General features: G+C 44.2%; 2 protein-coding genes across 2 annotated transcripts; both read left to right on the plus strand.

The window, feature by feature from the left end:
- Positions 1-1,245: 1,245 nt before the first annotated feature.
- Positions 1,246-4,011, plus strand: LOC135262106 (V-type proton ATPase subunit G 2-like). The gene is made up of 3 exons (XM_064348955.1): positions 1,246-1,432; positions 3,243-3,343; positions 3,737-4,011. Exons 1-3 carry the CDS (start codon positions 1,351-1,353, stop codon positions 3,908-3,910), a joined length of 357 nt encoding a protein of 118 aa, XP_064205025.1. The 5' UTR covers positions 1,246-1,350; the 3' UTR covers positions 3,911-4,011.
- Positions 4,012-8,030: 4,019 nt separating this feature from the next.
- On the plus strand, positions 8,031-11,839 carry LOC135262107 (relaxin-3 receptor 1-like). Its single transcript, XM_064348956.1, has 2 exons — positions 8,031-8,131; positions 9,119-11,839. Exon 2 carries the CDS (start codon positions 9,489-9,491, stop codon positions 10,671-10,673), a length of 1,185 nt encoding a protein of 394 aa, XP_064205026.1. The 5' UTR covers positions 8,031-8,131; positions 9,119-9,488; the 3' UTR covers positions 10,674-11,839.
- The last annotated feature ends 10,258 nt before the right edge of the window (positions 11,840-22,097 follow it).

Raw genomic sequence — 22,097 nt, forward strand, 5'->3', positions numbered from 1 at the left:
TCTCAGAACTACCCCCACCCCCCCGTGTCAATTTTTAAGAAGACGGGCACCCAGGGGACAAGTGTAAATATAATATCTATTGACAGAGTGATTATTGAAGTGTGAATCGCCTCTCTACTCAAGATTTGTTATGAATGTCGATATTCTAACGATAATCATTATTACCATTATAATTATGAAAGTGAATATAATCATATTTATTATTGTTACTTTGATTTTATTGAGCAATTACTTTGATGCAGTCAATGGAATTATCTCCTTTTTCTTTCTTTTTTTGTGAAATAAACGAGGGAGTTTATATTTTTGGGGTGGGAGAATCCTGGAGATTTAAACAAATAAATGAATAAATAAATTAATTAATTGCTAACTTAACATGTTATTTGAATGTTTCTTTTTTCTTCGTTGAGGTTCAGCAGTGCCCGTTAAGATGCGGTGGGAATGATATGCCTCCGTAACCCTGAACACTGGGCTTTTATTCTGACTTTAATGGACCTGTCTATGACACACCTGACACTGTGCCCGCACTCTACAAGCAGTATACCCTCAGTATCCCTCCAGTGCCTAAAGTCATGCCATAAGTTTACGTACTGATTGCCACTGTCAGTGTAGACCTGGAGAAATATAGTCTGTAAAGGAGCTGCGCTCTATGACAACGACCTCCGCCGTGCTGCACAGGACAAGCGCAGACTCGGGAAGGAGAGAGCTTCCACCAAAAAGGCCCCAGCTACACGCACAACAACTACCACTCACCCCTGCCCACAATGCACCAAAATATGTGGTTCCAGGATCGGCCTCTTCGCCCACCTGAAGACCCACAAGGACCCTGAAGGAGGACAGTCATACTTGACCCCGAGTGATCGCTGATGATGATGATGATGATGTCACCTCAGCTTGTTGATCTAACCGTGATGTGTGCTTTTTTTTGTCACTCTGGACCAGAGTGACAGCAACTTTCCCGAATGTAAATCCATACATGAATCAGATAATTAATGAAGTTCAAGCAGCAAACACGGGCCAAACGAGACAGGACGACAGCATCCGCTGAACCTTATGCACGGCGAGTGTTCCGGCGCAAAACGGCTGCTGTGCATCACCTCAGGTGAGTGGTAACGGTGAGTTAACCCCCTTTACTGAGAAGGACGTTGCGATTATGAGATTTAAAAAGCTTTAGATACCATCCATTATTAATGTGAGCGTACGGCGTCGAGTGCGTCAGGCTGCGCGCTCGCCGTGTCGTCATTCCTGGTTCGTGTGCGCGTGAGTCTAGAAAGCGCCAGGAGTTGTGCGCAGAAACTGCGACGCGAGGAGAGACGAAGCAAAACATCTGAGAGGAAAGAAGATCAGCCGAAAATGGCGAGCCAGTCCCAGGGTATTCAGCAACTCCTGCAAGCGGAGAAACGTGCCGCCGAGAAAGTGTCGGATGCGAGAAAGAGTAAGTGCGATTAAGGAGTTTTCACCATTAGATTATTAGCGTGAGAATGAAGTGGTAATTGTGTCATGCCAAAACGCATACTCATTGATTTGGCCATTTCAGTAAATTGATAAATAAAACATACATGCGCTCGGATTTTAATAATGAGCCTCCTCGACCATATTTGTGTCGACATTCAGATGGCCGAAGATACATATTCTAACTAATGCAATTGACAAAAACACGTTGTTTTCAACGTGGGAAACTCATTAAACGATTTTATCAAATGGAAATCAGTTACTGGTACATATAGCCTACTCGAGGAAATTGTGGATAGGACTACCGTCAGATGTCACCGTGTAGTCTGCAAGTAGCTCGGCAGTGCGCTACGTCAGTATTGCCGAGTATAAATAGCGCTTACATTGCTATCATGAGTCTGCTTCACAGACATGTATAAGAACGTACACAGTTCAGTAGTCTGCGACTGCGTACCTACACACGTTCGCATGGTCTCGTGACCCTTTTTCGCCAACGTCATATTTAGGCTACAGTGCTGTCGCGTATGTCACATAACGGTCGGGCTATTCCAAATACAGATAAGGAACAGCTGTGGACAACATACCTGGGTCATTTGAATTGGGTTTTTAAAGTGAGAGGACCACGAAAGTAATTGCCTGATTTTCCTTTGCCAATTAAGTAGTAGTTCAATTGCTTCTTCTGACCAACGGTACACATAGTACTGCACAGTGTAACATTAATAAATCTGCTCTTATGGAGCATATTTTACTCAAAGTACATTTTCCCCTTAGTAACATAATGCTGGTTAATAATACTGGCTGTAACAAATCAGATTTCACAAACTTCCATTTCCATACTGATTTTTAGAAGGTTAAGGGTGGGTAAATAGCTATATTTGAGTATATAACATAGAATGTCTACCCGTGTAGCTTACTGTAAGCATTATGTGCTGCGTGTTTCTATTAAATGTTTAAAATTGCTTTTGTTGTATGGCGCGGTACGACAATCAGATTTCATCATAAGGGATAGTAGAGGTTTACTAACTGTTCATTATTATGCGGCATTATAAAACGACATGATTAACTACCGATACACCTGCCAAGGGCGTAAGTTTAGTTTCAATATTGGGGGGCTTGAATTGCATAGACCCCGAATACTACCCAGAAGAATGCTTTTTTTAAAAGGACGGCTGTGAAATGATCATTTCTGGTGAAATGACTACAGATTACTGGTCAGTAAATATTGTTTTGGGCGGTCAAGCATCTATATGCAACAGCTGACAAGCAATCTTAATCCCGGGGTATTCCCACTGTTTCTCCCAGCATTTGGCTATAGGCTGTTGTTAAATTGTGCAGGCCTATACAAATAACATGGCAGGCCACGTTATGATTGACAGTTGCCATCCCAAACTGCTGAAAAATCTCGGGAAACACTAAAAACGATGGAAATCACGGATATGGCAAAAAAAAGGTGAAAGTCACAGAATCCGTGGCACCTGTGACTTCCGTGACAAACACCCAGGTGATATTCAGTATATTCCAATCACAAAACGTGAAATCCTCATCTTTATTATGTGTTCATCATGCTGTATTTTTGGAGTGATTATGTGGCCTGTTTTTAAATATTGGGGGGGGGGGGGGTGTAAAAACCCCTCTATTCCCTCGTAAATTATGCCCTTGATACAGGTGGAAAATTAACAAATAATAGTGGCCATAGGAAAAGCGTTTTGAGTAGTCCAGTCGCCTTGAGGCACTGGTGCATGCGATTCATCTGAGAGCAATCCCAGCATGCAAAGTGGTGTCTTCGCATCCAGGGAAGACTCGGCGCTTGCGGCAGGCCAAGGAGGAGGCCCAGGGGGAGATCGAGCAGTACAGGAGCGAGAGAGAGAGAGAGTTCGCCCAGAAACAGCACACGGTATGAGCAGTGAGTGGTGGGGGTCTGTGGGAGTGTGGATCTGTGTGATGATGGTGGGTCTGTGTGGCATGGCGGGTCTGTGTGAGCGATGGGCGGGGTCTGTGTGAGCAGTGGGCGGGGTCTGTGTGAGCGATGGGCGGGGTCTGTGTGAGAGGCAGGTCTGGTGACGATGCGGTCTGGTACATGGCGGTCTGTTGAGCGATGGGCGGTCTGTGTGACATGGGCGTCGTGGACGATGGCGGGTCTGTGCAGTGGGGGTCTGGGAATCTAACCCTCTTCTTCCCCCTCTCCCTCTCTCTCTCTTTCTCCCCCCTCCCTCTCTCCTCACCCTTTCCCCCCTCTCTCTCTCTCTCTCCTCACCCCTCCCTCTCTCTCTCTCTCTCTCTTCTTCAGGTGTTGGGGTCTCAGGGCGATCTCTCCTCTGATGTGGAGCAGCAGACGCAGCAGAAGATCCAGTCCATGACCAAGAGCTACCGCTCCAACCGGGAGAGAGTACTGCGCCACCTGCTGGCTGTCACATGCCAGATCAACCCCCAGATCCACAGCAACTACCACTGCAGGGCTTAGGCCCAAAGAGAGCCTGAGAGCGCTGCTACGGGAGGAGAAAGAGAGGAGAGGAAAACAGAGGAGAGAGGGAGAGGGGGAGAAGAAGAGAGGGAAGAGATGGGGAGAGGGAGAAGAGAAGAGGAGAGGAGGAGAGAGAGGGGGAGAGGGAGAGAGAAGAGGGGAGGGAAAGAGACAGAGGAGAGAGAGGGAGAGGAATGCAAAGGTAAGCTGAATATTTACCCTCCAGCTTAATGACGCTCCTGGTTGGGGAAGCTGAGGGTCAGAGTCACTGTGTGACAGGGGTGCTTCACAGGGAAACATCTGGGCCAGACCCAGGGCTTAAGGTGCAATGCCTGGCAAAGATGTTCAGAGAGTAAGTAAGCCCAAACCAAGCATGCCGCTCAATACGCTTGCATCAGTTACCCTTGCGCTGACCTGCACTCACCAAGCGACACGGTTATCTGTGTCATCGGTGACTCAAAAGTGTCACACGGAGCTTCTCAGCCAATCAGATTGGCTGAAGAACTCCACACGACTGCCACATTTGAGCCAAACTGGCCAGTATCACCCACACTGGAAACTGGGAGTGTTGCCATAGTAACGTGCTGTTGAATTGATCGAAACTGTGCTGTGAGCTTTTTATTATTATTTTTATTTTTTTTATTTTTTTTTGCTGCACAGTTAATTCTGCACGTGAACAATATCTGTTTACAGTATATGCATTTAATCTAAGGTAGTCCAGACAACATACACTAGGTCACTGCAAGTGTTGATATTGGCTGGTTCCTCTGTTTTGTGATAGTATAATTCCACAAATAATTATTTTCTATGTAAAGCTTTGATTGTATAAATTATTTAGCTTATGTGCTTGTGAAAATAAATATGTATGCATCTAACTTCCTGCCTAATGTCTTGTCGTCTTGCAGTATAATCTTATATATTTTTTTAAAAGTTAGGTTTTTTGTTTTAAAAAATTTAAACTGTTAGTGTAGCTGGTTATGTGGTGGGATGGAAGGCCTCAAAGCAGAACCAGCTCTTGCAGATGTCTCCATCACCACCAGTCCCTTTTTTATAAATGACTCGGAAGCTGCTTCTCGGTCTCGATGTCTTGTGTATGTAGGGTCAAAGACAGCCACCAGAGGGCAATCTAGTACCATAATATTACGCCAGGGTGGGTTAGTTCTGCTGCTGACATACTTTTTATCTATCCATCCATTATCTTTCTGAGTGTCTCTGACATGCAGGCCGGGGAGGAGACTCATTTGATTGTAAACACTGGCAACAAAAAATCCTGCATAGTATGCCTTTAATATCATGGTATAATTATGTGCGCTGTATCCTCTTTGTTTGTATTCTAAAAAAATGTAACACTTGCATTTAGATAATTTTCCTGAAGTAGAGGAAGACAAAATGGACTCTCACGCAAGTCGTTAATAAGAAAGCTAATGAGTCCAGTGCTTCTGATCGGCAGGGAAGCTCTTTGATTCAGCCATCGTAGCTGTATGGCAGGGGTGGGCAATGAGGGCCGTATCTGTTTCTGGTCTCCATGCCAACTTCTGCCCTTAATTATTTAATTACCCCTAATATTTACGCCATCTGACATGTCACCTACATTTCTTGATAAGTGAACGAATGAGAGCCAAAGACTGTTCCTGTGTCCCTAAATGAAATGTATTACTGTGATCTAATCTACAAGTGAACCGGTGTTGGTGTATGCAGCCAATTAGCTCATTTAGTCAGAGTAATTGGTGGAAACAAAAACCAGCAAACACACACTGGCCCCCCAGGACTGGAGTTAAACCTGCACACACACTAGCCCTCCAGGACTGGAGTTAAACCTGCATACACACTAGCCCTCCAGGACCGGAGTTAAACCTGCATACACACTGGCCCCCCAGGACCGGAGTTAAACCAGCATACACCCTGGCCCCCCAGGACCGGAGTTAAACCAGCATACACACTGGCCCCCCAGGACCGGAGTTAAACCTGCATACACACCGGCCCTCCAGGACCGGAATTGCCCCCCCCCCCCCTACTCTATGGCTTTGCCTCTTTCAGCTTGGTGGAGTTCACCAAATGGACGGATGTGCGATATTCAGCCAGCAGGGGGGGTGGGCTCGTCACCACTGGTCAGGAGTGATCATTAAGAAAAATATATAGATATGCCAACGTGAGGCTGCAGTGCACGGTCGGAGGACGGCTTACTAATATGCCATCCAGTCGATTCTGTGTAGATAAGAGGAGAAAACGTCCGCGCTGAATTTTGTACATTGCTAGCTCAAGACCCTGTTCAGTCTCGGTAACGTTCTGCCCGGGACACGAAGCACAGTTCAGTAATCACCCGGGGAGTACCTCACATACTATCTTTCGCACCCGCTTAAAAACACTGTTGCCGCCCGGAAGCCAGAACAAGAAAACTCAGTCAGACGGAGATTCTGTAAGATTAAAGTTACCGGATATTAGGCAGGCTGCCACCGCAGAGATCACCAACAGACGGACGTCCATCTCTAAGAAACTACCTAGCTGCCACGCGATTCGTTTTCCTCAGAAGTTTCCGCGAAACGTTTCGGACGTACGAAAACACCCTGTCTTTCGGACTGTGATGAAGTGACAACCAGGACCTGTATACCTTAGATTTTTATTGCTCCAGGTGTTGTTGGGGAGGTGCGTGGTGTGGTGTGGCAGGTATTTATCTGTGCAATAGGTTAAGTGTTTAAGGGAGTCGAACTGGTTAAGACCAATCAGTTGTTGGGAGAGAACATTCCAAATTCTCCCAGGACTTAAAGCCACACATCCCCCGACGAGATCAGTTGGTATCGTATGCGTGTATTTTTGCCTTAAAAATTATCTAATAAATGCAGCTGATCCACAAATAAATGTGTCATAACCGCTTCCACGAATAAATGTAGCCAATCCGCAAATAAATGTCGCTGGTTCACCGGTCGCTTATTGCGTTTATTTGTTGATTTTTGTGACAATCTAAGTAGACTATGGAAAGCCCTTTTTAATAGCTAACATTTAATAGCTTTGCTTAAATATCCATGATTACATTTTGGATATTTACTAATGCATTCTGAGAAGTCATGATTACAATGTGACTATTCATAATGCTAATTCATGATCTGCCACTGTAAACGGGCTAGTTCAAACAATAATACTAGATACCTTCAAATATATTTTGACTAGTCAACATACTTTTAAAGATATCTATAATGGCATCAGACATCGTCATTCAACTCATGACACAGATGTATGGCAAGCCATTTAAGCTTATATTCACCTGGCTTTTGATGTCAAGAATTCAATTTTAATTAGTTATAATTCGAATTTTTGATATCAGGAATTTAATTTTAAAATTCAATTCCTGATATCAAAAATGAAAGGTCCCACTGAACTGAATGGGGGGAACACAACTAGTTAAACTTCAATTTCTATTTCTGATATCAAGAATTCCTATTTTAACTAGTTCAAATGTAATACTTTATATTTTTTTAAAAAAACATTTTAATTATAGGCTAGTTAAAATTACATTTCTGGTCTCAAAAATTCAAATTATTACTACTTAAAATTATTGACATCAAGAACACGGGGAGAACATGTAAACTCCACACAGAAAGGCCCAGGCTAGATTCGAACCCAGGACCTTCTTGCTACCCCCTGCACCCTACTACTGCATTTTGACCAATCAAAATTATTATTGATTAATGATTATCTCCACTTTAGTTTTGACCAGTCATAATTCCAGTTTAAGATATCTATAATTGTATTTTGACTAGTATCTTACTTTCAGATATCAAAAAAGATCATTTAGATATCTTAAATTAAAGATATCTTTGATTGAAATTATTACAACTAGACTAAATGGAGATATCTGGAATTCAGATTTTTACTAGTCATAAAAGAAGTATAGATATCAGTAATGTGAATCCGATCAGGCTATTAAATGTTGCAAGGGCTTGACAATATAGTTTAAACACGCATAGGCTATTATTTCGAGAAAGTGGCGCAATGTTATCACACAGGTGCTCGAGGGAAAACGATGGACACTACGTCGAGGTTCAGGGCCTAAGGGGAGGGGCAGAAACGAACCAATATAAAACCTCGGCTTGGCGCGCCTAATTCACTTCATTCCGCAGTCGCTTCATGGCTGATTAGTTACGCCATGGTGCACGAATGTGTGGGTGAGGACCCCCAAGCAAACTCAAGCTTAGCGGCGATCCGCGCTCGACTTCTTCTAGACAAGTGAGTATCGCTCCTGTCCCGTCAATTTTAGCGTCGTAAATGCATTTTTGGAAGTGCGTTGGGCAAGTGGCGTCACAGAATTGTGTTTTGTCGTGGAAATCTGCAACTTCGAAGTGCAGTCACTGATGCGCGGTGGAGATCCTGGTACCAATCATTTTGTGACGGGTTCATTCATCAACGGTTAACAACAATCAAGGTGGTTTTTTTTTAACTTTCCATAATAAACTATACCGAGTATATACGTCACTATTTATTTGCTCTTCAATGTATTTATACAATGCACGTGAACGTATTTGTCCAGGTAAGACCAAATTGCACCTGCGGTTTTATGTGTTTATAAGAATCTGTAACCATGGCGACGTTTTTTTTTTGCATTACTGCTGGAAAGTTTTAAGTCCGACCTTTGAAAAGGGGGTCCTCATTTGTGACATAATGAAAGTCAAATGTACTGTCATCTTTCCAATGTGATCCAGCCATGTCTGTAATGTAGCCGTTTGCAATAGCCAAATTAAGAGTGAAATAATTTACTGCCGGCTATTTATATACATTCTTTTATATAGGCATATTAATAGGTCTGATGAATTAACAGCGTGTTGTAAATTATTGTATTACGTTATTCGCTTTTTATATAGCCATTTCTTATTGTAAATGTAAATCTTTTTACTTTTAATTGTTAATATGAATGCATTGATTGGGGGGGGGGGGGGGGGGCTGAAACACACTTATCAATTCTTGAAAATACAAGAAAATATAAGATTGCGCGACAGTAGGCTTACTGCACGTGCGCTCGCCGCAGTAAGCATGGATGGCTAATTTTTAAATTTGAAATCTAACCGTGTTGCTTGGGATAGGCTACATTTCTCTCTGTGAATTATAATTTGTTGAGAATAATTTAATTTATAACTTGCAGGATTCCGCCATTGCTTATAAGATTCAGAAATAATATTTTTGGCTGAAATTTAGGGATTAATATTTTTTCTGTTTTAGGTATGGAAGTCCGTGATTTTGGAGAACCTGCAACATACAAAGTGAACGGTTAAGGCTGTCCAGCCAATCAGAGAAGATCATTTGATTCCCAGCCCTACCGTTAATATTTCGCGTGCCATTGAAAACCTTATAAAGAAAAAGGAAAATCCGTCTAGCAAGCCGAGCACTAACTTCATGGAAACGCCTTCAGGTTAGATTTGCATTTACTAAAAACAAAAAATAAAAAAATAAAATAAAATAAAGGAGAACCTCAAACAAAAAGATCATTAGTCTTTTTTTTTTTTTTTTTGCCTGTGCATTGAAGACACAAACTCTCAGGTCTTCACTGCCTCGCACAGCCTGCTGGGTGAAAGGTACTCTGGTATTGAAGATGAGTGCGTTTGACCTCCTGAGGTTGCTGCCCTTGAACATGACCCTGCGCCTGTGCCTCGACTGGCCAGTTTGCAACCGTACGGCGGCGTCGCTCGGCAACCTCTCGGACGCCCTGGACTTGTACGCTCCCGGCGACGGGTCGCCGTGGTTGCGCGCCGCGGTCGCTACGGTGTACTTCGCGGTCTCGGCGGTGGGGCTGGCGGGCAACGCCGCGGTGCTGTGCCTCCTCCGCGCCAGAGGGGGCGCCGCCGCCAAGGGCACCGTCAACTTCTTTGTGCTGAACCTGGCGGCAACGGACCTGCTGTTCTCGGCGGCCATGGCGCTGTGGGCGGCGGAGGCGGCGCTGGACTACCACTGGCCCTTCGGCGGCTGCGCCTGCAAGGCGGCCTCCTTCCTCACCTCGCTCAACCTCTTCGGCAGCGTCTTCTTCCTGGCCGCCATGAGCGTGACGCGCTACTGCAGCGTGGCCTCCGCCCTGGCGCCGGGCGGGGGGGCGGGGGCGGGCCCGCGGGGCGAGTGCGCGGCCCGCCTGGCCGCCGCGCTCATCTGGGCGGGGTCCGTGCTGGCCGCCGCCCCCAGGGCGGCCTTCGCGGAGGTGACGGATGTGGGCGGTGACCGGGTGTGCCTCCTCCACTTCCCCAACGGCACCTTCTGGCTGGGCCTGCACCACCTCCTGCGGGTGGTGGTGGGCTTCCTCCTCCCCTACGCTGTCATCCTCCTGTCCTACCTGCTGCTGCTCCGCTTTCTGTGTAACCACGGCGACCCCGGGCGTCGCCGCCGGGCCCGGGTCTCCCGCTCGGTCGCCGTGGTGATCCTGGCCTTCTGCGTCTGCTGGCTGCCCAACAACATCCTGACCTTCTGGGGCCTGCTCATACACCTGGACGCGGTGAAGTGGAGCTCCGCCTTCTACCTGGCTCACACCTACGTCTTCCCGCTCACCTCCTGCCTGGCCCAGGTCAACGGCTGCCTCAACCCCGTCCTGTACTGCCTGATGCACCGGGAGCACCGGCGGGCCCTGAGGGGCCTGCTCTGCGGGGCCAAACTCTCTGCCGGGCGACGGGTCGCCCTGCAGCTCCACAGCCTGGGGGGCCGGAGCGGGGCCAAGCCCTTCCCCGGCCCCCCGCCCTCCACCAGCCTCACCGGGGACCCCAGCCCCAAGAGCTCGGGCCTGCTCAACGGCTAGAGCTGGGAGGGGGATTCACAAACTCAGACACACACATACCAAGCTCACATACACACACACACATACACACACACACACCAAACTCACATATACACACACACATACCAAACTCTCATATACACACATACACATACCAAACACACACACACACATACCAAACTCTCATATACACACACACACACACACACATACCAAGCTCACATATACACACACACACACAACTCACATACACACACACACATACCAAACTCACATATACCCACACACACACACATGCATACATACACATGCACACACGTTCACACACATACACAACACATACACACATGTACACGCACATACACACACATGCACACACACGTACACACACACACACTCTGTATCCATTTCCTAGCCTATATTTCTTCTATAGACATTACATGATTTCCAGATCTTTTATCAGCTGAGTTTTTTTATTTGACTTTTAAAAAAATGTTACTTTTACAATATATAACTGGCTGTTTTTTGAACTATAGTCTGTAAAGTGGCTGTACTACAACAGTATATTTAACTGATTGACTGACTTATTAATTAAAGGCGATTAATTGGTAATATGTGCTCTGAAAACGCGATTAGTTTGTAAATTATGTAATGTATATGTAGGTGACTTGCAAATTAGTGAAATGTAATGAAATAGTATAATAATTTTTCTTTCTGGGGGGTTGAGCCGTGTTTTGTTGGACTGGGAGGTCTGAAGTGTTCTACTGGTCCGATATTCAATTTCCTGCTACGTTTGCAGATGCTGGACGAAGACCCGCCGTAAAAATATCACCGGCGTCAGACAGCCACGGCAACAAGGAAGGGAAATTGGGTGGTTTTATAACCGCCAACCGACGCTTCCATTCCCAGCCGATATGAATTCGTATGAACTTGGCCACGTGCAGGCTAATGTTTTAACGGTCCGTTTTCAAATACCGTCAATTAAGGTGACGTATGCATCTTCTGTTACAGAATTTCATGCCATCTTTTGCTCCGTTTAACTCAATTTATACATTCATTCGTTAATTTATGGGTGATTCAGTTATTTTATGCTCTTTGTCGTGTGATTATGCAAAAAAAAAAGTGTCGTTTTGATTTTTGAATAAATGCGATTCAACGCACACCGTCTGTTCTGGGTGGAGTGCATTGGTGGGAACAAAAACGGGACCCAAGATCGTCATGAAAGCCGAAGGCCCTATCATACATCTCAATCATGCTTAACTCGTGAGTGTTATTCGTGGCTTTACTGACCTATAGCCTACCTTGCTTACATCTGAAACATAACCTTAAACAAGTAATCTGTACTTAAAGAGCAACATTGTCAGTCTTCCTCATGCACCTGTGGGGAACCAGTTGTTCCAGATAGCCTACATAAACAACAATACTCTACAATTAAAATGGCCCCTAAACGACTGCATAGTGTTCAAGCCGGCAGCCGACTCTGCAAAGATATATGGGCGCATACTATGTTTGGCTGTGATTGAGGGTCACCATCGTTTTGCAACGTTTGCCAAGTTTTGGTTGACCCGCCCTTGCCTGCTGATTATATTTTCCTGTGCCTGTTAGTCTTGATTAGAAAATCTGCAGCTCAAGTGGGTTAAACTGTTGCCTCTCGATCCATGTAAATAAAATTTAAAACAGGTTTACAAACTTCCGTGACTGCCTGATATCCCACGCCAGGGACTGAACGGCAGAAATGTCAGCGCTCATAGCCCGTGATCGGTGGTGGCTCGCGCTCATTAGGAGTCCGAGTGATGATACCAAACGCTTAATTCGTTTATTTACCAATTTCCTGCATGCGCTGGAGTCGGGTCCAGGGAAGTAATATTAACGCGCAATCAGTGGTCCCATTGGCGCACGCGCTAAGCATACAAATCTAAAAAAAGAAAAAACTACACCGTTGACTTAGGAGTCGTTTCCACCCTGGCATCAAAAATCACCGAACATCTCCAGATAAAGAATGCCACTATCGGTGCTGTTTAAAGATAATCAGGTAACTGGCCTTTTTGCGTTGTCTGTGACCAGTCAGTCTACACGTAGCCTAATGAACTTTTAAGCTTTTAACTCCCGTCACAAACAAGCGAACACCGCACACGCTGTAAACACGCGCAGCATTACTTTTATCTAACCTTAAAAAAAAACAAAAAAACAGGGAAAACACGTTGGCATACATTACATTCATTTAGCAGACGCTTTTATCCAAAGCGACGTACAAAAAGTGCATTTTCATGATCGTAGACAACTGCTGAACACGGGTTCAGTAAGGTACAATTACTTATTTTGTAAAGCTATTTCTAGCCGAGAACAAAGAACAATATCCTGGTCTAACATCTGCAAAGCCAAGAAGAAGAATAAGCTAGAGTAGACCACGCAGTGTTATTATACAGTGTAAATCTGGAAGTGTATCTCCTTATAACTGGTGCCTCTACCCTTCCTGTGAGTTTTACTAAATAACAGTAAAGAGTTAGAGGTTTGTGTGTGTGCGAACAAAATGGTGTCATGGACTGTTTGTAAACTAAAAAAGCACTAATTACAGGAGACGGTAGGGTGGTGGGGTTGATTGACAGACCCTGGACAAGAAGTTGGAAGTGATACTTATTGCTCGCTTTTCTGACAGGTGACCCTGCGCCCCCCTCTTCTCCTCCGTAGAGCCGTTCCATCCCTCGTCCTTCAGAATGGTTCCCGTCACGTTGGCGCCGGACTGATCCAATAACCGAAAATCTGTCTGCGCCAACGGCAACCGTGCAAAGAGAGCCGGATTCCTCTGATTGTATTAGGGCCCGATAATAATTGAATTGGGGAAAACAGCGGCCCTGACCCTCCCACTCGAGCCGAAAGGCCCGATTAGTAATGAGCTGACAAGCGTCGGCTTGGGCAGGAAGTGGCGCGGTAGTTTGGCCCGGCGTGTTTCCATGGCTACCCAGCAAAACAACAGCCCCCTCCTTCGTCAAGAGGGACACGACGAGCGCCTTTAATCAGATTTAAAACATAATCACAATTTTTCACGGGGGCGAAAAAAAAAATAGAATAAAACGAATGTCCAATGCAACCACAAATGACATGTCGGTATCTCTCTTGAATGTGTTCCGGGCGCGGCGCCGATGATGTAACAATGTTAACCGCGTTGTGCGGTGATGCCATAACGACGGCGGTCGTGTTCAGGGCGACTCTGACGGCGTCGGAAGATGCAAGGCCAGAGAGCCGCACGTCCGCCTTGCACCGCCGCGGACCGCTAACGGGTACAGCCGAGGTCGGAGCGTGCCGAAAAAGCACCCCCCCACCACCCCTGCAGCTGCCTGTGTTAGAATCAGGCGGCTGAAACCGGACTTTTTGAAGCTCACTTCCTGGTTGTTGTTCCACCCCTTTCGGGTTTCAGCATGACAACGCCCCCGTTTTGGGGTCCATATAGAAATGGTTTTGTCGAGGTCGGTGTTGAAGAACTTGACTGGCCTCAACCCCATCCAATACCTTTGGGGTCAGTTATAAAGCTGACTGCGAGCCAGGCCTAATCACCCAATCAGTTCCCAACCTGATTAATGCTCTTCTGGCTGAATGGAAGCAAATCCCTGTAGCAATGCTCCAGCATTGAGTATAAAGCCTTCCCTGAAGAGTTGCTATTGGAAGTTGGAAGTTGTTATAGCAGCAAAGGGAGGACCATATTAATGCCCATAATTTTGAATGAGACGCTGGGTGTCAGGTGTCCACATACTTTTGGCCGTGTAGTGTAGCTGCAGGTGAATGTCAGGACTAGATCCAGGGCCATGTCCAAATCAGCACACTTGCCTTCTATTGAGTATACAAGTTTAGCACACTGAATAAGAGAGTCGTTAAGTGGGCTAAACATTCTCTTACTGTAGTGTACTTAAAATCCCAGGATGATATGCTTATTTTTGGGGTTTTGTCGATGAGCATATTCAGGAGCATGCTTTTCCAGACGTAAACAAATCTTTTTGGTGCCATAAATATGGCACTCTGTTTCACTTTAAAAAATTAGGTGCAGCATCGCTGATGTTTCCTTCAAGTTTCAGTCATACAATGGTTCACGAGTGCGACAGAAGAGATTTGGTATTTGGTCGCCTTTATATTCTTTGTGATATAGGCTGTGCACTTGAAACCACAACTAATACAGTATCTAGTATGTAGTTTGTGGTATACGGTTGTTTCAAACACAGCCGCAAAGACCTGGGAATCGCACACTTTAATGTTTCCTTTGTGACATCACAATCTTGAAGTGGAAGCTCTGTGTTCCCTTTATTTTCTCAGTGACATAAAAGGAATGGCATACTTGTGACATCACTCTCTGGGAATGGTAGTTCAAAAAATCAGGACCAAAAGCCGGGGGGGGGGGGGGGGGGGGTCATAATTTGTCTAGGATAACAGGAAAGAAATATATGGTCTTTTAATTACTGAAACTGTCATCAGCTTTGTTTCATTTTGTTTTACCAGTATTCTTACCAAGCTCATAACAGCAAATGCATTCAGCATAGATTGCCATTATCACCTGAGTCCCTCCATCTCACCTAACATTATTCATATTTTGCATGCAAAAATGAACCATTACATTAAATTACATTCAAATAGTTTCTTGCAGATGCCATTTCCCTTTCAAGGCATAAGATGGCGCCAACGTTACATAGTAAAAAAGATGGTAAAAAGAATGAATACACATTGAAATCTTCAAAACACACACACACACACACACACAGTCATACACATATGCCCTATATGTGCTAAACATACCCTGCATATGTCATTAATTCTAAACATGTTTGAATGATGTATTTCTTACAGCTCTTTCAGTCTGGGAACCGCTGCTGTTCTAATGCCTGCCCACGCTCACCCGGGCCTTTCAGAATAACCTATTGCCGTCAAGTAGGCCTGTTCTCCCACGGCCCCTGCCAGGTCTGCACTGTTTTCCTTTAAAAAAAAAAAAAAAGGACCAGGTAAACACCACTCCGGAGCATATTCCCGGGGCCGCCGCGCGCTACGCTTACCGCACGAATTTTTCCGGTAATTACGTGTCTTGGCGTTTCCAAAGAGCTTCCGTTCGGCGTTGAAGGCTTTACCACCTCCCGGGCGAGGGCGTTTCTTTTATTTTTACGAATGTTCCACATACACGGGTAAAGATGCATGTTTTAGGTTTAAATTAAATTATTAAAAACAGATCCCAGATCGTCAAATATAGTTTAAATAATTTGAACATCGCCAGAACATCTCGGAGTTTGCCTCAATTTGTCTTTGAGATTTGGCCAAATTGTATCGTACTGTATTTTCGTTCATTTGTGCACGTTGATATGCAGTAATAATTATTGGTATGCAAAAAATAGTTTGTTCATTGTTTGTTTACTTAAATCGATTCTGAACTTTTACAAACGCTTCTCTAAGGCAAGATTCCTTCAAAACTTTCCCTATCCACATTGATATGGCTTTCTGACAGGTCTGACAGGGTATTTCAAATACACGTATTTGAGATGTGTTTCTTAATGTATTTGATGTGTAACAAGGTTCTTTTTTTAGGTATAGTTTATATCTGTGCTGCCGGCAAAGTGAAATATCCCTCCGCTCTTCTGAAAGTATTAGATGCATTTATTTGTATGGTAACAAGATTGACAATCACTGCTTCCTAAATTTTATGCTAAAAGCACTGTCATTTGCTTGCACAGTAGTGCTAAACTGTTCTGATATTACAGAAACATTATTGTATGTGTAAGCCAAATCAGATGAACTGGGGTGTGTGCGCGTGTGTGTGGGTGTACGTGTGTGTGTGCGTGTGCATGTGTGTGTGTATGAAAATAGTGGGACTGACCTTGTGAACAAAGTAATACACATAGTAATGATACCAATCCATTCGTTGTGTTATATTGATTTGTCAATCCATCTTAAGGGTTTTTGGTTTCTGAGAAAGTCCTCTGTGCTCCTTCTGTTACCTAGCAACAGTTGCCATGGCCAGGGTTCCATTGTTGCCAGTGTTTGTTAGCAAAGACCCTCCTTTCGTTTCTGTCCATTTAGCTTGAAAAAAATACAGAACTCCAAAAAAATGTGTCAAAGAAACAGAGAATTATGACGTTGATTATATGAAGCAGAATGAGGAAATGGCAATCTTTTAAAATTGTATCTCGAGTTTCTTATTTGAGCACGATTCTCCCCCTTCAGGCTCAAACAAATCATAAGAAAAAGTAGGTTTTATTTTTCATCTGCTGTTCGTTCTGAGTGGTGTTTGCTCTCAGTTTGTGTGTGTGTGTGTGTGTGTGTGTGTGTGTGTGTGTGTGTGTGTGTGTGTGTGTGTGTGTGTGTGTGTGTGAGTGTGTGTGTGTGTGTGAGTGTGAGTGTGGTGTGGAGTGTGCGTGTGCGAGTGTGTGTGTGTGTGTGTGAGTGTGTGTGAGTGTGAGTGTGAGTGCGTGTGCGTGTGCGAGTGTGTGTGTGTGTGTGAGTGTGTGTGTGTGTGAATATCTTATACGTGAGAGGTAGAACATACGTGTGTCTCTCAGTGTATACTTGTGTGCGTGTGTTTCTGTCCGTCTGTGTATGTGTGTGCATATATGAATGAATTAGTGCATACAGGCATGTGTCTGTTAGTGTGTGTGTGTGTGTGTGTGAGAGAGAGAGAGAGATGTGGAGGTGGTGTCAGGGCGATTGAGGGTGGGACTTGCATGCTGATTGATGGGAGGTATTTGACATTTTCTTAAATGCAGCTATGTATATGTGTGCATGCGTGTGAATGCGTATGTGCGAATGTGTGTGTTTGTCTGTTTACGTGCATGCATGGGCATGTGTGTGTGTGAGTGTGTGTTCGTGTGTGTGTGTATGTGTGCGTGTGTGTGTGTGTGTGTGTGCATATGTGCGTGCGCGTGTGTGTGTTTTCATGTGTGGCAGTGCAGGGCTTGTGTGTGTGTGTGTGTGCGTGTGTGTGTGTCTTCATGTGTGCGTGTGCGTGTGTGTGTTCATGCGCGCGTGCCTGTGTGCGTGTGTGTGTTCATGCGCGCCTGTGCGGGGTTTGTGCGTGTGTGTGTGTGTGTGTGTGTTCATGCGCGCCTGTGCAGGATTTGTGCGTGTGTGTGTGTGTGTGTGTGTGTGTGTGTGTGTGTGTTCATGCGCGCCTGTGGTTTGTGCATGCGTATTCATAAGGGGGAGGGTGTTTGTCTGTAGAAAGCACACTCTATGACTGCCGGGCTTCTCAGTCCGTCACTGCCACTCTGCGGAGCCTCAGCCCACAGCCAGCAGCGCGGAGGCCTCGCTGAAGCCGGGGGCTTTCCTGCTGCACCGAGCTGGGCCGAAGGCTCCCTCGCTGGGACGCGACGCGCGGAAACTGCCCGAGAGCCCCGCAATCGTCTCTGGCCTCTACCTCGCCCTCCACCCCCCGAAAGCTTCCCACCGTTCCCATCAATGGCGGACCCCCCACTCCAAACCCCCCCCCACCATTATATCCTTTTCTTATGTTCAAGTGCAATTGAGTGTACGAGCGCTTTCCTGCGTATTGTTGTTCTGTTCTCTCTTTACCCAGCTCAAATCCCGCTCTTTCTTTCAGCGCGGAAAACGAGCAACGTCCCGCTGTTGAGCCCCGGACCAGTCGCTTCGGACGAAAGGTGCGGTGAGTGCTTGAACTTTTTGTCTCGGGGGAAGGGGTATCCCGGGGGGGCTGGGGTGGGGTGGGGTGTGGGGGTTAAAGGCGGAGAGAGTGAGGTTCATTATCCGGCTGAGACTTGAGGAAATTGCGTTTGGAATGCTGGCTGTTTTTTGTTGTTTTTTTTTTAACGACGATGCGGATTAGGCAGGAGTGCGGTACGGAGCAGTGCGGTTTTTTTTGGGCGGACGTCGACCGCGATGGAACATATAAACCGAGCTCCTGGTGGGGCGGGGGGGGAAGATAAAAACACAAGGTCATAGCTGCTGATCGACCCGGTCATCTGGCACCATTTCGCGGCACCCGTCCTGCACCCCTGATCTTGCCGTCCGTTTTTTTTTTTTGGTTTATTTTTTTAGTTCCTTGCTAATTCCAGCATGAGCCGCAAGACCGTATGCGTCCGTTCCCTTGGTTTTAATTGGCTGAACAGACGTCCTCTTTTTCCCCAGACATTTTTTTGTTTTTGCGACCAAAAATGTCCGTCCAGGTGGGATTTCTATTTTACTGAAAATGTCTGGTAAAGTTTTGCTCATCTCATAGATCATATATAAACAAATAGCCTAGTGGGATTATGTTCGTTATTATCACCCACCCCTGTCCTCTGTTTTTGACATTCGATATATGGTCACCCTCAACCTTTTTTCATTTTTAAACCAGTTGTTGTTGTTCTTGTTGTTTTTGTCCAAATGGCCACCCTTCAGGCACCACCCATTTTACCTTTTTGCCCTCCTGATCCTCCCCCCCAAAAAAGTGAATTCTGTTGACTGGGTAGTCATTATGTAGTTATAAAGCAGTTATAACAATAGTTAGCTATGCAGGGGATATACAATAGTTATAACCACAGCTATACCATGGTTATACAGTAATTATACAGCAGATATAGTAGTTTATTATATTCTGTACAGATAATAGGAAAACAAATTTAATGCGGAGCGTAGTCAATGTGTGGAATAGCCTGCCATGTCATGTAGTAGAGACAGAAACTCAGGGGATTTTCAAGACTAGGCTTGAAACGGTGTGTTAGATACTATCAAGTCTGTAGGTAATCAGAGCACTAATTTAGTCAGGAAAATGGCGAGCATTGTTGGACTGAATGGCCTGTTCTCATCATTATGTTATGTTATGTTATGTTATGTTATGTTATGTTATGTTATGTTATGTTATGTTATATTAATTATATTACCTGATATTGCCCTTTTGAAATAGCAGTATATGATAAAGTGAAAAGAATATATAGAATACATTGCATCAGAATACTTCTCACAAATGTGTGAAAATGTGAAACATTCATATATTATTAAAATAATTAACATTCTCTATATAAATACAAAACATTAATATATGGTACAGCCACATGACAATCAGCAGGATTAATAATAATAAGAATAAAACAGCAGGAAAGTGGAACAGGTAGAAATGTTAACTTGCTCATGAATTAAAGAAAACAGTATAACCAAAAAATACCACCCAGAATATAACATTTCATTTTCAAGTGGTGATGTTCCTGTCACTTGTTTTATTTTAATGATTCTGATTCTGTTTTTTGATTCTGTGTTCTTGTCTTGCTCTTTGAAAATGTGTTTGACTGAAAATCGGGGCAGAAGTAAAAACTAAGCCAAAGATGGAGGACTGGGATTACTGAGGACCACAAACCTAAACACTTCCAGGGTAAAATATGGAAAAAAGTATATATCTAATCTTCAAGCTGAAATCAGTTGTGCAGTACATGCTTCACAATGTAAGACACTACACTGGAGCTTTTGGACGATACTACACCGATTGGAACCAAGTTTTCGTGAATGTTTAGTTAATTTAAGTGGTCCTTAGCCCTCGTTAGAACGTTTTTTTTTTTTTGCAATGTTTTTTTCTTCTTCAACATGCTAAGTCGTTGTTCTGGAACTCCGTTGCTTTCAAAATGGCAGTAGTGATTGTGCGCAGTAGTGTTAGCATTAGAATGTTCAGTTAAGGGCGTTCTGATCACATTATTGTGATGTCACGCCTCATGGAGTTAAGAGTTAAATAATCTTCCTCTTCCGACTGGATTATGGACCCCCCCCCCCCCCCCGCCAAACCCAGGTCTTCAGTCTTAGTCATAGTTCAGTCTTCGAAGTTGGTTGCATTTTCTGCTTCTCTCGATCCAAGTAATTCCAAACACATTTCAGTGTCCATTGTTTGGAGAGCACCAGCAGCTTGACTTTCTTGGCAGTGTGCTTGGGGTCGTTATATTGGTGTAGAATGAACTTGCTCTCTATCAAACATTCTCCAGAGGCTACTACATGATATGTTAAGATTTCATAGAATTTATCCACATTCATCGTGCCTTCAATGAAGACCAAATCACCAATCATGTTGTTATACAACCCCAAACTCGCACTGATCCTGCACCATGCTTGACTGATGGTTGTAGACATTTGTAGGTTGTAGGTTCCTGGAGTCTTTCTTCGCTTCAGCGTTGTACATACTGCCTTCTCTTCCTAACAGAAATCTCAAATTTACATTCATTGTTCCGTAACCTTACTTCATATTTCAGGTGTCCTGTTTCTGTGTACTAGTGCAAAACATCTTCTTTTTTATTTTATTTTCTCAGCGGTGGCTTTTTGACAGCTGCACCTCCTTTCAGACCCACAGCGCAGAGTTGTGTTCTCACAGTGGAATGACTGACAGAAACGGCGGTTTATTTCTTCAGATCTGAAGCAAGAGTGGAGAGTGGAGCTTTGCGATGGCCATAGTTTCAGGTGTCTGCCAGTGCCTGCATGGCTGCTACGACTGTATATGTATGTGTGTGTGTGTGTGTGTGTGTGTATGTGTGTATGATATATCTGTGTATGTATGTATGTATGTATGTATGTGTGTATGATATATGTATGCATGTATGTGTGTGTGTATGTATGTATGTATGTGTGTATGTATGTGTGTATGATATATGTATGCATGTATGTGTGTGTGTATGTATGTATGTATGTATGTGTGTATGTATGTGTGTGTGTGTATGTATGTATGTATGTATGAGTGTATGTGTATGTATGTATGTGTGTATGTATGTGTGTATGATATATGTATGCATGTATGTGTGTGTGTATGTATGTATGTATGTATGTGTGTATGTATGTGTGTGTGTGTATGTATGTATGTATGTATGAGTGTATGTGTATGTATGTATGTATGTATGTATGAGTGTATGTGTATGTATGTATGTGTGTATGTGTGTATGATATATGTATTTATACATGTGTGTATATAAGTATGTATGTATTTATGTATCAATAGGCTATATCAATATTCACTGCTGCAGCACTTAATTCAGCTCCAGAAAAGCCTTATGTTATGCCTCCACAATGGTTGTATGTCCGTATATTACCCTGTTGTTCTTATCTCATTTTCAGTCTGAACTTTTTCTTATGCAACCTGAGACTGCTGCACTGAATGACAGATGTAACGTCTGTGACTATAACAACTGAGTTTTATGTTGACGATAGCGAACAAAGGCTAAAAAATGTTGTGTTCATATATACAGCCTCCGGGGGGGAAAAAATTATATCTTTGTACAAGCTACTTGTTATCTGAAGTGTATTTTCTTGCTTTAGACCAAAAAACCCCAGCGATTGCATAACACCAGCTGGTCATCAGAAACATCTATCTCAAAACACCTTTCTCGCACTTGAAACTATTTTCGCCAAAGGTATATTCTAAAACTGAAAATATATATACAACATAATATATAATATGAAACTTATATATATATATATATATATATATATATATATATATATATATATGGGAAAACG

Source organism: Anguilla rostrata, chromosome 8 (assembly GCF_018555375.3).
Source record: "Anguilla rostrata isolate EN2019 chromosome 8, ASM1855537v3, whole genome shotgun sequence".
Lineage (NCBI taxonomy): Eukaryota > Metazoa > Chordata > Actinopteri > Anguilliformes > Anguillidae > Anguilla > Anguilla rostrata.